Source organism: Jaculus jaculus, chromosome 6 (assembly GCF_020740685.1).
Source record: "Jaculus jaculus isolate mJacJac1 chromosome 6, mJacJac1.mat.Y.cur, whole genome shotgun sequence".
In the NCBI taxonomy this organism is placed as follows: domain Eukaryota; kingdom Metazoa; phylum Chordata; class Mammalia; order Rodentia; family Dipodidae; genus Jaculus; species Jaculus jaculus.
In genome coordinates, this window is record NC_059107.1 from 146,647,771 (window position 1) to 146,664,809 (window position 17,039).

Sequence of the window (17,039 nt, forward strand, 5' to 3'; positions counted from 1 at the left end):
CTCTCTCTCTCTCTCTCTCTCAAATAAATAAAAATAAATAGTAGGGGCTGGAGACATGGCTTAGCAGATAAGTGCTTGCCTGTGAAGCTGAAGGATCCCAGATGCATGAGGTGGCGCATGTGTCTGGAGTTCATTTGCAGTGGCTAGAGGCCCTGATGCGCCCATTCTCTCTTTCTCTCTGCCTCTTTTTCTGCCTGTCACTCTCAAAAAAAAAAAAAAAAAAAAGTAGAAACATGCCACAATTATAGTAAAAAGAATTTAGACTTGAGGGGTGCTTTTTTTTTCTTTTAAGAGGTTTTTACTAAATTGCCCAGGCTTGCCTCAAAGTTGCTACAGCTCAGGCTGATCTCATACTCTAAAAGATCTTCCTGTCTCTGGTCCTGAGTGCTGGGATTACAGGCATGAGTCACTATGCCTGAATAAAAATGTTGGGATTCTTCTTCTTCTTTTTAAACTTAAAAAAAAAAAAAAAACTATTTATTTATTTATTTATGATAGAAAGAGGGAAGGAGAGAGAGGGAGACAGAGAGAGAGAGAGAGAGAGAGAGAGAATGGGCAAGCCAGGGCCTCCAGCCACTGCAAATGAACTCCAGATGCATGCAATCCTGATGCATTGGGCTTATGTGGGTCCTGGGGAATTGAACTGGGATCCTTTGGCTTTGCAGGCAAACACCTTAACTACTAAGCCATCTCTCCAGCCTTTTAAAATTTATTATTATTAACTTTTTTTTTTTTGAGGTAGGGTTTCACTCTAGCCCAGGCTGACCTGGAATTCACTCTGTATTCTCAGGGTGGCCTCAAACTCGCGGCGATCCTCTTACCTCTGCCTCCCGAGTGCTAGGATTAAAGGCGTGCGCCACCACGCCCAGCTTATTATTAACTTTTAACTTTAAATATTTTATTCATTTATTTGTGAGCATAGAGCAAGAGAGAGAGAGAGAGAATGAGCATGCCAGGACTTCTAGCCCTGGGCAAAGCCAAAGGACCTAGGTTCAATTCCCAGGACCCACAGAAGCCAGATGAATAAGGTGGCACATGCGTCTGCAGTTCATTTACAATGGCTAAAGACCTTGGCATGCCCATTCTCTCTCTCTCCCTCTTCCTCTCTCTCAAATAAAATAAATAAATGAGTAAATAAAGACAGGGTCTCTAATTGGCCTAGAACTTGTCAAGTAGGCTAGACTGGCTGGCCAGTAAACCCCAGGGATCCTCTTGTCTTTGCCTCCCCAGAGGCCTCACAACACCTGGTTCTGAGGATTGATCTTAGACCCTCATGCTTGCAAGGCAAGCATTTTACCAACTGAGCTATCCTTAGAAACTTTCCTCCTGTAAAAACTTTAGCCTGGGGCTGGAGAGATGGCTTAGCAGTTAAGCGCTTGCCTGTGAAGCCTAAGGACCCCAGTTTGAGGCTCGATTCCCCAGGACCCACATAAGCCAGATGCACATGGTGGCGCATGCATCTGGAGTTCATTTGCAGTGGCTGGAGGCCCTAGCACGCCCATTCTCTCTCCCTCTCTCTATCTGCCTTATTCTCTCTCTGTCTGTCACTCTCCAATAAATAAATAAAAATAACAAAAAAAAAAAAAAACTTTAGCCTGGCTGGACATGGTAGCACACACCTTTAATCCCAGCACTCTGGAGTCAGAGGTAGGAGGATCACCATGGGTTCAAGGCTATCCTGAAACTACAAAGTGAATTCAAAGGTCAGCCTGGGCTAGAGCAAGACTCTACCTTGAAAAACCAAAATAAAAAGCCTTCAGGCTGAATCAAAGAAGGCCTGGAGGCTGGGAAGATGGCTCAGTGGTTAAGGTGTTTGCCTTCAAAGCTCAACTGCCTGGTTCCATTCCCCAGTACCCACTTAAGCCAGATGCACAAAGTGGTACACGCATCTGGAATTCCATTTGCAGTGGCTAGAGATCCTGGAGTGCCCATTTTCTCTCTCTCTTTAAATGTTTATTTATTATTCATTTATTTATTTCCAAGCAGAGAGAGAGAGAGAGAGAGAGAGAACGACAGACAGAAAGAAAGGCAGAGAGAGAGAATAGGTGTGCCAGGGCCTCCAGCCACTGCAAGGAACTCCAGACGCGTGCGCCCCCTTGTGCATCTGGCTAATGTGGGTCCTGGGAAATTGAGCCTCGAACCGGGGTCCTTAGGCTTCACAGGCAAACGATCTATCTCTCCAGTCCAAGAGAGGACATTTAACCTGGTATTTCCAACTCTCTCCACCCCTCACACCTTGCCTCTCTTCTCTTGATCCCTCAAAGGTTACTGAGGTAAAATAGAGATTCTGTGATGGTTTCCATTATGTCCCTCCCCAAAATTCACATGTGAAAGCCCTCTACTGTTTTGTTTGTTTGTTTGTTTGTTTGTGCCCAGGCTGACCTTGAATTCACTATGTAGTCCCAGGCTGGCCTCACAGCAATTCTCTTACCTCGGCCTTTCAAGTGCTGGGATTAAAGGCGTGTGCCACCACACTGGGCACAATCCAGTTGTGGAACACCTGCATGGAGCTGTTTTGCAGCCATCCACTCCTACTACCTTCTCCCAGTGACCACCAACCTACCTTCTGTGAGCACAGGCCTGCCTTGGCTGGAGAGTCACTGTGAGGAGGCGAGGGAGGGAGCTCAGAGGACGCAGCACTTGCCACGCAACTCTCAGGACCTGGGTTCAAATCCCCAAACTCCACATAAAAAGCTGGAAGCTGTGATGGACTTCTGTAATCCTAGCGCTCCTACAGCGTGAAGGGAGGTGAAGGGCTGGGAAATCACACAGGGGTTAAAAGCACTTGCTTGCAAAGCCTGCCAGCCCCTTGTGTTTCCCCGGGACTCACAGAACACTACACAAACAAAGCGGCACACACATATGGGATTTGTTTGGAGTAGCAAGAGGCCCGGGGATGCCCATTCTCTCTCCCTTCCCTTGCAAATAAATAAATAGAAACTTTTTTTTTTTTCAATAAGAAGGGCGGTGAAGACAGGAAAATTTCCTTGAAACTCAGAGTGCTGAACAACTGTCCTCTGACCTCCACCCATGTGCCATAACATATGCATGCCCACACTTAAACACACACATTTACACACAAATACACACCACACTAAATAATTAAAATTGTTTTTTTTTTTAATTTATTTGCAAACACAAAGGGGAAAGACAGACACACAGAGAGAGTGGGGTTGGTTTTGTGTGCATTTGGGGTTTGTGAAAGTGCTATTTTGTGTCACTCACCCTTGAGGAGGGACACAGGGCTCTCAGTGCAATTGGATGAGGCCATAGGGTCATTCTTTTTTTTGTTGTTTTTGTTTTTTTTTTTTGAGGTAGGGTCTCACTCTAGCCCAGGCTGACCTGGAATTCACTATGGAGTCTCAGGGTGGCCTCGAACTCACGGCAATCCTCCTCCTACCTCTGCCTCCCAGTTGCTGGGATTAAAGGTGTACACCACCATGCCTGGATCATAGGGTCATTCTTTTTGCATGTGTTTTGCATGTGAGGTGTGGCGTGTGCGTGGTGCGTATGGTGTATGCATGTGTACGTACTGATGTGGCTCCCTGTGCACTGACATGTATCTGTGGGAGAACGTTGGGTGCCCCCCTCTGCCACTCAGCAGCCTGGTTTTCCTTGGGACAGAGTCTCTTACTGATTCCAGAGCTTACCATTTGTGGGCCCCAACAACCCTTATAAGACTGGGGTTACAGATATGGGTATCCATGCCCAGTTATTTAAGTTTTTTTTTTTTTTTTTTTTTTGAGGTAGGGTCTCACTGTAGCCCAGGCAGACCTGGGATTCACTATGTATTCTCAGGGTGGCCTTGAACTCACGACGATCCTCCTACCTCTGCCTCCTGAGTGCTGGGATTAAAGGCATGCGCCACCACGCCCGGCTAAGTGGGTTTTAAAGATTTGAACTCAGGTGATCTCAGCACCTCTCAGGCCCTCATGCTTACTCAGGAAGTGCACATAACCACTGAGCCATCTCTCCGGCTCAGGATCATTTTAAACTTGAGTTTAATGAAGCTGTCTGAGCAGCTGATGTACCAGCAGGGAGAGGAGAGAAGGGGAAATTCTCACAAGCAAACTGTCAAGAGGCTCCAAAGGGATGGGACGCAAGACAGTCCTCTCAACATGGGCACAAGAACCAAGAACATCAGCATCAACTCAGTGCTTATCAGAAATGCAAGTCCCGAGCCAGAGAGATAGCTTAGTGGTTAAGGTACTTGCTGCAAAGCCAAAAGACTTTGGTTCAATTCCCCAGGGCCCATGTAAGCCAGATGCACGAGGTGGCCCATGTATCTAGAGTTTGTAGCAGCTGGACGCCCTGGTGTACCCATTTTCTTGCCCTCTCCCTCTGTCTCTCTCCCCCTCTATCTCTCTCTCAAATACATTAAAAAAAGAAGAAAGAAAGAAATACAAGTCCTCAAGTCCCATTCCATACCTATGATTCTAAATCTCTCAGGCTGAGCCTAGTGGCAGGTTTTATTTTGCTAGTTTGTTTGAGAAAGGGTCTCACAATGTGGCTCAGGCCAGCCAAACTTGCCTCAAACTGGAGATCCTCCTTCTGCAAACTCCACACAGTGGGATTACAAGTATACAACCACGCGCATCCCAAGCCCTCCATGGGAATCTTAATGTAGGTTACAGTTTGGATGACGCTGATCATCCCACAGCACAACCAAACAAGTAGGTTCCTTGGAAGCTAACCAAGTTGTCACTGGTCCCCGAGCCCAGTCATTGAAAGGACGCAATGGAACACACTGGAACCACCTTCTTTGGTGCCTTGCGGCGATGGACGCAAGCTTGCTTACCTGCTTCGTGCTTGAGCACGGCCTCCTTACGAACTTTCTTGTACAGAATCCCACAAAGGGTCAAAATCAGAAGGAACAGCAGCACTTGGTTAACTGAAATGAAAATGGAGGCACGTCAGAGTCCAGCATGAGCCCCTTGGGGAGATCAGGATGGCGGAGGGAGCAGACATACAGAGCACGTGGCAGCCTGGGCCTTTCTCTGAGCACATTGCACATGGAGCGATGCCCTGACCTGGTGCGCGCGGTCCAGGACCCACAGAGCAGTGTGAGGAAGGCCAGTGCTAAACCCAGGCAGTCTGATGGCACAGGCTGCAAGCTTAATCACCACACCAGGCTGCCTTTGCATGAATGTTCTGTCATGGGTAAAGCCCACATGCATGTAATACTTGTTATGATCTTGTCCTCATTATGAACACATGTCTTGAGCTGTGAGAACTGTTGCCTTTCAGGGCTGGAGAGGTAGCTCAAGCATTTCCTATGCAAGCACAAGCGCCTATGGGTGCCAAAGAGACCACTCAAGTTCAAATCTCTCTAGGACCCACATAATCAGCTGGGCGTGGCCACCCACGTCTGCAACCCAGTTCCTTGGCAAGTCGAGACCTGAGAATCACCAGAGCTCATGAAAAAAGGCAAGGCCCAGGATCAGTAAGAGACTCTGGCTCAAGTAAGAACAGGTAGAAGGGCTGAGAGATGGCGTAGCGGTTAAGCGCTTGCCTGTGAAGCCCAAGGACCCTGGTTCTAGGCTTGATTCCCCAAACCCACGTTAGCCAGATGCACAAGGGGCCACATGTGTCTGGAGTTCATTTGCAGTGGCTAGAGGCCCTGGTGTGCCCATTCTCTCTCTCTCTGCCTGTCGCTCTCAAATAAATAAATAAAAATAAACAAAAGAATTAAAAATTAGGGCTGGAGAGATGGCTTAGCAGTTAAGCGCTTGCCTGTGAAGCCTAAGGACCCCAGTTCGAGGCTTGATTCCCCAGGCCCTATGTTAGCCAAATGCACAAGGGGACACACGCATCTGGAGTTCATTTGCAGTGGCTGGAGGCCCTGGCATGCCCATTCTCTCCCTCCCTCCCTCTCTATCTGCCTCTCACTCTCAAATAAATAAATAACAATAAACAAAAAAAAATTTAAAAAATTAAAAATTGCAGGGCGTGGTGGAGCATGCCTTTAATCCCAGCACTCGGGAGGCAGAGGTAGGAGGATTGCTGTGAGTTTGAGGCCATCCTGAGACTCCATAGTGAATTCCAGGTCAGTCTGGGCCAGAGTGAGACCCTACCTTGAAAAACCAAAAAAAAAAAAAAAAAAAAATTAAAATTAAAGAACAGGTGGAAAAGCGATGCACCAGGACACCTAGTGTCCCATCCAGCCTCTGCGGGTGAAGGCACCCTGCCGCAAAGGTACGCATGTGTACCACATGGACACACACTGTGCACGCACACGCACACACACACACCATACACACATATACAGCATACACCACACACAAGCTAGCAAGCAAGCAGAAAACCAAAAACTTGCTTTTCAATTAATTCAACTACTGGTTAAGGACATGTGGAGATGATTTAGTGGTTAAGGTGCTTGTCTGTGAAGCCTAAGGATCCAGGTTCAGCTCCCCAGAGCCCACATAAACCAGATGTACAAGGTCACACATGCACACATGGCGCATGTATCTGGAGTTCAATTGCAGAGGCTAGAGGCCCTGGCACACCAATTCTCGTCCTTTCTCCCTCTCTCATAAATAAAATAAATTTTAAAAAATCGTGCCCAGGATAAGGCCTTAGAAGACCTCACTGCATCTTCTAGTTCTACATCTCCCCTGTTCTACATTAATTCTTGCCCTTGGGATCTACCAAGAAGCAGAGGAGTATGGGACAGAATTTCTTAGATGTGGAACATGTTACACAACGTGTGCATGAGATGACTACGGTAGTTTGTGTCCACAGAGGTGAACGGCACTAAATCACTGTGTGGAAAGGCCATGCTTTCCCACCTCATGTGTAGGCAAGCAACAAAGTCTACTCAGAACTGAGCAGCATGCTTGTATTTGAACACACTTTCGAAATCATCTTCTTATGATAAGAGATCTATCTTATTCCATTTACTGTAAGGATAAAAACTTTCTATTATAAAGTATATACTTACAAAATTCCAGACACAAGTCAATTTAAAGAAAATCTTACTGGTACTTGGGAGGCAGAGGTAGAAGGATAACTGTGAGTTCGAAGCCAGCCTGGGATGACATAATGAATTCCAGGTCAGTGCTAGAGTGAGACCCTACGTCAAAGAAAACAAAAAAGGGGGGTTGCTAGGGTGATGGCTTAGCTGTTAATGTGCTGGCCTACTAAGCCTAACGACCCAGGTTTGATTCCCTAGTACCCACATAAGCCAGATGCACAAAGTGGTACATGCTTCTGGAGTTCATTTGCAGTGGCTAGAGGCCCTGGCGCACCCATTCTCTCTCTCTCAAATCAATTAACTAATTTAAATAATTTTTTTAAAAAAGTTCGTCTCTTACCTTTTCGTAACAGAGCCATGTGTCCACATGAATAAGAACCGAAACCTGTGGGTTTGATGAATAAAATGTCATTCGAAAAGGAATCAACTCAAAAGCCATCAAGTGTCAAGAACTATATCTTCTTTGAAAGTCTGCTATGTTGTGAAGTGTGCAGTCACCCTCTACAAGTCTGCATCTGGAATTCTGGGAAGAAATATATGTGTATATGTACATTTTTTTCCCTCTAGGCCGGGTCTCAAGCTGACCTGGAACTTACTCTGTAGCATCAGGCTGGCCTTGAAACTCATGATGATCCACCTACCTCAGCCTCCCAAATGCTAGAATTAAAGGTATGCCCCACCATGCCTGGCCTAAATTTTCTTTTGTTATTTATTTATGTGTGTTTTATATATGTGCATGTGACTACAGATACACGTATGCTATAGTGCACATGTGAAAGCCAGAGGGCAACTTTCAGGTCAGTCCTCACCTGTCCAGAACAGTCCAGTTCTCAATCTGGAATTTTGCTCTCCTGTTCTTGCTGCTCCCACCATGAGCTGTCAGGAAAGTCTCCTGTCTCCACCTCCCGTCTCCCATTAGCACTAGCATGCTGGGGTTACGAAAGCCTACTGGGACCTCGAGCTTTCACATGGGGTGCTTCATTTTGAGCAGAGAGCACCTTATCCACTGAACCATCTCCCTAGCTCCTAACACATTTTAAAACAGACCACCCTTTCTTTTTTTAATTTTTATCTAGTTATTTATTTGAGAGAGCAATAGAGGGAAAGAGGCACACACACACACACACACACACACACACACACACACACACACACAGAAGGAGAGAGGGAGAGAGGGAGAGAATGGGCACACCAGGGCCTCCAGCCACTGCAAATGAACTCCAGATTCATGCACGACCTTGTGCATCTGGCTTATATGGGTCCTGGAGAATCAAACCAAGGTCCTTTGGCTTTGCAGGCAAACACATTAACCACTAAGCCATCCCTCCAGCTCCTAACATTTACATTTTAACTTCATTCTGTGCATGCCATGAACAATAGTTAAAATTCCTTTTTTTTTTTTTTTTGTATTTTTTTTAATGAGAAAGAGGAAGAATTGGCATGCCCAGGTCTCCAGCCACTGCAATCAAACTCTGGGCACATGGGCCATCTTATGTGCACGTGTGACCTTATGCACTTGTGTCACCTTGTGTGTCTGGCTTACATGGGACCTGGAGAGTCGAACATGAGTCCTTAGGCTTCGCAGGCAAGGGCCCTAACCACTAAGCCATCTCTCCAGACCAAAATTCCATTTTTTCCTTTTCTTTTTAAGAACTCCCGACGCATGCACCACCTGGCGCATCTGGATTACATAGATCCTGGGGAATCGAACCTAGGTTCTTTGGCTATGCAGGTAAGTGACTTAACCATTAAGCAATCTCTCCACCCCTTCAAAAAAATTTTTTTTTTAAATTTATTTGAAAGCAACAGACAGACAGAAAGAGACAGAGAGAATGGGCATGCCAGGGCCACTAGGCACTGCAAACGAACTCCAGATGTGTGCGCCCCCTTGTGCATCTGGATAACGTGGGTGCTGGGGAAACGAGTCTTGAACTGGGGTCCTTAGGCTTCACAGGCAAGCGCTTAACTGCTAAGCCATCTCTCCAGCCCCCAATTTTTTTTTTTTTTTTTTTTTTTTTTTTTTTTTTGGTTTTTCGAGGTAGGATCTCATTCTGGCCCAGGCTGACCTGAAATTCACTATGGAGTCTCAGGGTGGCCTTGAACTCATGGGCATGATGGCATACGCCTTTAATCCCAGCACTCGGGAAGCTGAGGTAGGAGGATCATTGTGAGTTCGAGGCCACCCTGAGACTATATCGTAAATTCAAGGTCAGCCTGGACTAGAGATTGAGACTCTACCTTGAAAAACAAGAAAAAAAAATATTTAAGGGCTGAAGAGATGGCTCAGTGGTTAAGGCACTTGCCTGCCAAACCTGAGGACCCAGGTTCAATTCCCCAGTACCCATATAAAGCCAGATGCACAAAGTGGCAAATGCAGCTGGAGTTCATTTGCAGTGGCTAGAGGTTCTGGGGTGCCCATTTTATCTCTCTTCATCTCTCTCTCTCAATTAAGTAAATAAATAAAATAATTTAAAGTTCTTTCTAATATTGTATTTTAGTGCTGAAGAGATTGCTCAGGGGTTAGGGCACTTGCCTGCAAAGGAGCCAGGTTCAATTCCCCAGTACCCATGAAGCCAGATGCACAAAGTGGAGCATGCAACTAAAGTTCATTTGTAGCAGCTGGAAGCTCTGGAGTGCCTATTCTCTGTCTCTCTTCTCTGTATCTCTCTCTGCTTGCAAGTAAGCTAAAAAAATATTTTACTTATTTGCAAGGAGAGAGAATGGGTGCACCAGGGCCCCTTGCCACTACAAATGTATTCCAGATGCATGTGCCACATTGTTTATCAGGCTTTATGTGGGTATTGAGGAACCCAGGGCCATCAGGTTTCTCAAACAAGTGCCTTTAACTGCTGAGCCATCTCCCTATATTTTTTACTTATATGCAAGCAGAGACCAATAGAGAGAAGAGAAGCAGACAGAGAGAATGGGTACACCAGAGCCTCCAGCCACTGCAGATTCCAGATGCATGCATAACTTTGTGGATCTGGTTTTACATGCTACTGGGGAATTGAATCCTGGTTGCCAAGCTTTGCAGGTAAGCACCTTAACCACTGAGCAATCTCTACAGACCTTCTTATTTGTTTATTTGTTTGTTTTTCTAGGTAAGGTCTCACTCTAGCTCAGGATGATCTAGAACTCAGTTGTTGCAGATTGGCCTCAAATTCACAGCAATCCTCCTACCCCTACCTCCCCAAGTGCTAGTGCTGGGGTTAAAGTTGCATGCCACCATGCCTGGCTTTAGCCCAGAGTTTTAAATTTTGTATTTTAGGCTTATTTCAGGGTGTCTGTTGTAGTTACCTTCTCAGTTTTAGGATAAAGCACCTGACAAAAATCAGCTCAAGAGAGGAAAGTTTTTATTTTGTTTTACAGTTGTGGTGGTTTAATTCAGGTGTTCTCCATAAACTTAGGCGCTCTGAATGCGAGATTTCCAGCTGATGGAGATTTGGGAATTAACGCTTCCTGGAGGCAGTGTATTGTTGGGGGTGGGCTTATGGGTATCACAGCCAGTTTTCCCTTGCCAGTGGTTGCCACACTCTCCTGTTCCTGTTGTCCACCTTATGTTGGCCAGGGAGTGGTGTCCACCCTCTGCTCATGCCATCGTTTTCCCCTGCCATCGTGGAGCTTCCCCTTGAGTCGGTCAGCCAAATAGCCAAATAAAACCTTTTTCTTTCCCCCACAAGTTGCTCTTGGTCGGGTGATTTCTGCCAGCAATGTGAAGCTGACTGCACCAACAGTCTTGAGGGGAAGCTTTTTTATGATGGCAGGGGAAAGCATGGCATGAGCTGAGGCTGGACATCACTTCTTCCACAGAAGGTGAAAAACATTAGCAGGAATGTGAGCCAAACTCTATCAAGGAGGACCTGTCTATAGCATCCCTTAGCCCATCTCCAACAATACACCTCCTTCAATAAGCCTCCACCTCCCAAATTGGCACCAGCTAGGGACCAAGTACCCAAAACACATGAGTTTATTGGGGACACTTGATTCAAACTTCTATATTCTTCCCCTGCCTTCATAAAGTCATAATTCATGATGTAAAATACAATGCATTCAGTCCAACTTAAAAAGTCCCCATAGTGGACTGGAGAGATTGCTCAGCAGTTAAGGCACTTGCCTGCAATGGCTAACAACCCTGGTTCAATTCTTCATACCCACATAAAGCCAGATGCACAAAGTGGTACATGAATCTGGAGTTCATTTGCGGTGCCTAGAGGCCCTGGTGCACCCATTCCCTCTCTCTTTCTTTGCAAATAAATATTTCTTAAAAGTTTGAGCCGAGCATGGTGGCATATGCCTTTAATCCCAGTGCTTGGGAAGCAGAGGTAGGAGTATCACTGTGAGTTTGAGGCCACCTTGAGACTACATAGTGAATTCCAGGCCAGCCTGGGCTAGAGTGAGACTGTACCTCAAAAAAAAAAGTTTGGAATTTTTATAAATCCCAATGCTGTGCACATGTCCCCACAGTCCAAAGGCTCTTAACTCTGAATCTGTAAAACCAAAACCACATAATAGCACAGAGACATTCATACTGCAAAAGGTGGTACTGGGCATATGAAGGACAGATTGAACCAATGCAAGATCTAAAACAAACAGGACAGGCATCAAGTTACAGTTCCATGTCCACCTGAGACCCACAACAAAGTCTCTGGGGTTTCAATTCCATGCCTCCAGCTGGGCTGTTCACAGCCTAAAGGAACAATTCACCCCAAGCCCACAGATTGCCTTGGCAGCTGTCCCACAGTCCTGGCATTTCAAGAATCCTGAGGCCTCCACTGCAACCTCATGGCTCCATCACACCTTCACACAGCGACTCTAACACCCCTGCCTCACATTCCCCAGTGGCCATTAAAAAAAAAAAAAACAAACAAAAAAAACAAAAAACACAAGCCATGCTGCTTCCCACCAGGAATAAATGGTAAGACCCTATTGCTGAAGACTCCACATACTTGGGCCACTGAAACTGAGATGATAACCTCCTCTATGTAGACCAGCTGACAGAAAGCTGGAAGAAGCCATTCTGCATGCAGTTCAATGGGAGAAAGAGAAATCACCAGGGAAGATACTCAACAGTGAACACTGCAAGCCTCATTTTGGCCAACCAGGCCAAATGCGCCAACCAGTGCGATAGTGGCATGTCTGCCACGGTGGAAACCAACTGCCCTCTAATTGGACTAGAGGCCCGCTCCATGGGAGGGAATACATCCCTGATACTGAAAACTTAAAACAGGGGTAGTCATGAGCCCTAGGGGTGTAACACCTGCTGTTGTCTGGCTAAATGTATATACTATGCTTATCAACCTGCCCAGTAAGCACTTCTCTTAATGTTCATACCCTTATATTAATGCTATTCTCACTTTTGGTAGAGAATCTTCTCTTTTCAGATGTCAGTGACCTTGGGACGACTCAGAAGGTATCATGGTGCTGAAAAGAAGTGACCACAGTGCTCAGTACTGCAATATCTCTATCACACCTTCCAAGGCTCAGGGTCTAATGTGGGAGAGGTGACAGAAAGAATGTAAGGAAGGGTAGGACTCTATACAACGTGCTCCCTCCAGACACAAAATGGCCTGGATATCCATGGCCTCACAGCGCCTGACACTACCTGCACAAGATCATCATAAGAGGAGGAAAAGATCATGACATCAAAATTAAAAGAGAGACTGATTGAGATGGGGAAGGGATATGATGGAGAATGGAGTTTCAAAGGGGAAAGTGGGGGAAGGGAGGGTATTACCATGGGGTATTTTTTATAATGATGGAAGTTGTTAGTAAAAATTGGGGGAAAAAACAAGCCATACTACAAATCCAATGACGCTCTGTTTCCTACATTTGTTACACTTCCATAGTACCAAGTTAATGCAGGAGAGCACAGCACTCTTTCGGCATTCAGGTCCTTTACTTTGAAGAGAGTCAACATCTTTTTCTTCTGTCCTGATGCAAAACAACTGGCCCAACATCAGTGGTAGTAGGCTCTCAAACAACTGCAGCTGAAGGGGCACCATATCCAGCCAGAAACTTTCCTTTCTTTCTTCTTTTGTTTTTCAAGGCAGGGTCTCACTCTAGCCCAGGCTGACCTGGAATTCACTATTTAGTCTCAGAGTGGCCTCAAACTCATGGCGATTCTCCTACCTCTGCCTCCCTAGTGCTGGGATTAAAGGTGTGCACCACCATGCCTGGCTCCTGAAACTTTCATTTCTTTCTGTGCCATATCCTTCTGCTCATGCCAGTCCATTTCTTTTTTCTTGCAGTGGCAAGAAATCCAGGCCCACTAATACTAACACACACTCTGCTTGCAAACACACACACACACATGTGTGTGTGTGTATATATAAAAATATATATGCATATATATGTATATGTATATGTATGTATATGTATATGTATATATATATATATATATATATATATGGGGCTGGAGAGATGGATTAGTGGTTAAGGCACTTACCAACAAAGCCAAATGACCCAGGTTTGATTCCCATGTAAAGTCAGGTGAACAAGGTGGCACATTTGTCTGAAGTTCATTTGCAGTGGCTAGAGGGCCTGGTATGCCCATTCTCTCTCCCTCTCATAAGTAAATATCTAAAAAGCTTTGGGGATGGAGAGATGGCTTAGCGGTTAAGGTACTTGCCTGCAAAGCCAAAGGACCCAGGTTTGATTCCCCAGGACCCACATTAGCCAGATGCACAAGATGGCGCATGCATCTGGAGTTCGTTTGCAATGGCTGAATGCCCTGGCATGCCCACTGTCTCTCTCCCCCTCTCTCTGCCTTTGTCTCTCTCAAGTAAATAAATAAAATAAAATAAAAAGCTTTAAAATAAATAAAATAAAAAGGATGGGATAATAGTTGATTAATCATGTCTGCCATGGGTGCAAAAAAGGAGGAACTGGAAAAGATCTGGTAATCAAAAGGGAATAGGGGAGATAAAGGCACAGGCACCTAAAAGTTATTGTTGAGTGATTTAGATATGAGAGGCTATGCACGCTAGTGGGACTATCAGGAGCTCTGTCATTGGACAAATGGGTGCCTTCAGGATGCATCCATCTTCCAGGAGGCTCCATCTCTCCTATAACTTCTACGCCATCTCCCAATGCTGACATGAGAACCAAGCCTCTAGCACTTGAACTTGAGGACAAATCACATCTGAACCATAGTACTAAGGAAGGAAGAACAAGACAGCCCCTTAGATGGTCACCGGGGGAGGTATAAAGGAGGACGTTTATAGTAGAAGCCAAAATGGACAAGGGTGGCCAGAAGGAGCTCCCAGAGCATGCGCCAAGAAACGCTTCCAGCGGTTGTGTGATAAGCGTGCGCCTTTGGGGACGGCCGTGCTGAGCATCCTTAACTGGAATTCTTGGTTGCGGGACTTCTCCAGAGCTTTAACGTGTTCCTATGCGTGGAGGTCTTTCAGAGGTTTACAGTACTACTTTTCCCATGGGACTGGGTCCTTCTGAGTGAAGAACCTTCTTTGGAAAATGCTGAGGTGAAAGAAGCATTTAGAGACCATGTTCCTCAGGAAGTAAATGATAACTATGAGAGCTGTGGCTTAACAAACATGTCTTAAGCAGGGCGTGGTGGTGCGCGCCTTTAATCCCAGCACTTGAGAGGCAGAGGTAGGAGGACCGCTGTCAGTTCGAGGCCACCCTGAGACTCCATAGTTAAATTCCAGGTCAGCCTGGGCCACAGTGAGGCCCTGCCTTGAAAAAACAAAGAAAGAAAGAAAGAAATGTAGACACGTGCAATCTAATGTGCCCTGAGTCGAGTCAAGCTTAGAAAGCTTGTGCATGGCAGCAGAGATGACCCCATGAGTCTGCCCTCAGAACCCACACTCTCACCACTGCCAGGCACAACTCTACTGCGGGCTGCATGAGAGGAAGGCCTGGAATTCCATTATGTAACAGAGAAAGGATATTGCACAGAAGTGCAATGCCAAAACATTCGGAGGAAAAGGACGACTTTCGAAACCGAGCAGCCAACCAAAATCACTTGGATAGTGGGCTTCACGGGGCCAAACAGCTGCAGGGCGGATCTTTTCCCATAGCACATCCAGAGGGCTGGGTACCATCGTTGTCTCTCTTATAGAGGACCTCTGTGTTTACTATCCCTTCTTCACACATGTCAAAAATTATGTATCTGTCTGAGCATGGTGGTGCACGCCTTTAATCCCAGCACTTGGGATGCCAAGGTAGGAGCTTGCCATGAATTCAAGGCCGCCCTGAGAGTACATATTGAATTCCCAGTCAGCTTGGGCTAGAGCGAGAACATACCTAAAATAAAAAAAAATTAGCCAGGCGTGGTGGCACATGCCTTTAATCCCAGCACTTGGGAGGCAGAGGTAGGAGGACTGCTGTGAGTTCGAGGTTACCCTGAGACTACATAGTGAATTACAGGTCAGTCTGGGCTAGAGCGAGACCCTACCTTGAAAAAAAAAAACCAAAAAAAAATTAGATATCAGGTTTTATATATTTACTGGGCTTATCTAACACATTACATATACTGGTAAAGGAAATAGAAGACATTTTTGAATGTTGAAAAGTATTTTCAACACAAACACTGCGGCTACTTTACTTAACACTAAAACCTCCTACTGATTTCCACAGCTGCCAGTTCTCTTGTTGGGTAGGGAGGCCTCAGAACAGCTTCTTAGGATAGATTCCAAAAACATGAATCGCAGTTCAAGTCATTTGTGGCTCAAAAACATACTTGCATTAAATCCTTGTCCTATCTAATTGCTGATCTCCATGCAAACAGCAAACCACACTATTTTGGGGGGGGCGGGGGAGAGCATACACACTAGCCTGCAAAAAAAAAAGTCCAAAATGTGAAAACTTTGTACATTGGGCACCTTGGGTTTGCAGAAATAGCGAAATAATAATGACAATGATAATAATAATAATAATTATTATTATTATTTCCACTAAAGTGCCACAGATACAAAAAAAAAAAAAAAAACCCACAAGAACCTAGAGGATTCTGGAGGCCAAGTTTGTGTGGGGCAGTCTATCATCTCTGATTTACCTTGAGTCTAGCAAAATAAAGGGCTGCTGCAGATTGGCGAGGTAAAGCGCAAGGACAGCACGCTGCTCGCAACTTCCTCTATTTACCTGATGGATGGTGAAGGAGGCTTTGGGGCTCCTGGGTCCAGAACCGCTGCGGGGCAGAACGTTCAAACTGTGGTTGGCCCAGCGGAGGGGGCTGCCTCGCTTCCCCGCTGAAATCCCAAAGGGCTGGAGAGCCCCACCCAAGACCAATATTCCGTCTCCAGGCGAATCTACCTCCCCTCCGCGAACCCCAAGTGCTTGCGTTGACTTTGAACAGCTCGGGTTTCTTCCACTCCTCCAGCTGGGAATCCAGGGGCGGCGGGTTGGGGGGGGGGAGGGAGAGGGAGGCGGCCCCTGGAACCACTTCCAGATGTGCTCAGCGCGCAGGGAGGCCGGTCTGGATGGGCCCCGCTTCCCCTCGCTGCCTTCTCTTCAAAATAAGGCTGTTCTGGGGAAAAGATTCCAAACCAGAGAAGAGCAAATGCTTGTTTGGGGAGTAAAACTTCTATCACGCTGTGGGTGGAAGGGAAACTTTCAAAGAGAAATGAAGTCAATTCCGTGCTGATGTTGGGAACCTTCATGGCTACTTGCTGCTCCTGAACTCTCGAGCACTCTGAAAACGCCATCCTCGAGAAGCCAAACCGGACCGCGGGCTGGAGAGATGGCTTAGTAGTTAAGGTGCTTGCCTGGGAATCCTAAGGACCCAGGTTCAATTCCCCAGGACCCACATACTGCCAGATGCACAAGGTGGCACATGCATCTGGAGTTCATTTGCAGTGGCTAGAGGCCCTGGCGTGCCCATATTTATGTTCTTTCTGTGCCTCTCTTTCCCTGTCTCTCTTTCAAATAACTGAACATTAAAAAATAATAATAAAAGTGGGGAGGAATCAGGCAGGGAATTTGTCTGTGTAGCAATCTGCCCTACTCTCTATATATCTGACATTGATCTTCAGAAATCCAGGGATGGTAGCAGCACTTTGCCTGGGATCATGTAATTTTATTTTTTATTTTTTATTTTTTTATCCAA

At 46.0% G+C, this 17,039-nt stretch overlaps 1 protein-coding gene across 1 annotated transcript in view; it reads right to left on the reverse strand.

The window, feature by feature from the left end:
* The window catches only part of Glt8d2 (glycosyltransferase 8 domain containing 2), a 29,283-nt gene extending 13,012 nt beyond the window's left edge, over window positions 1-16,271 (reverse strand). Inside the window, exons 1-3 of the mRNA XM_045151661.1 lie at window positions 16,076-16,271; window positions 7,314-7,358; window positions 4,799-4,891 (exon numbers count right to left, since the gene is read on the reverse strand). Of these exons, the coding sequence (XP_045007596.1) occupies window positions 4,799-4,891; window positions 7,314-7,332 (112 nt within the window). The 5' untranslated portion in view covers window positions 7,333-7,358; window positions 16,076-16,271. The remainder of the gene's footprint in view (window positions 1-4,798; window positions 4,892-7,313; window positions 7,359-16,075) is intronic.
* Between the last annotated feature and the right edge of the window lie 768 nt (window positions 16,272-17,039).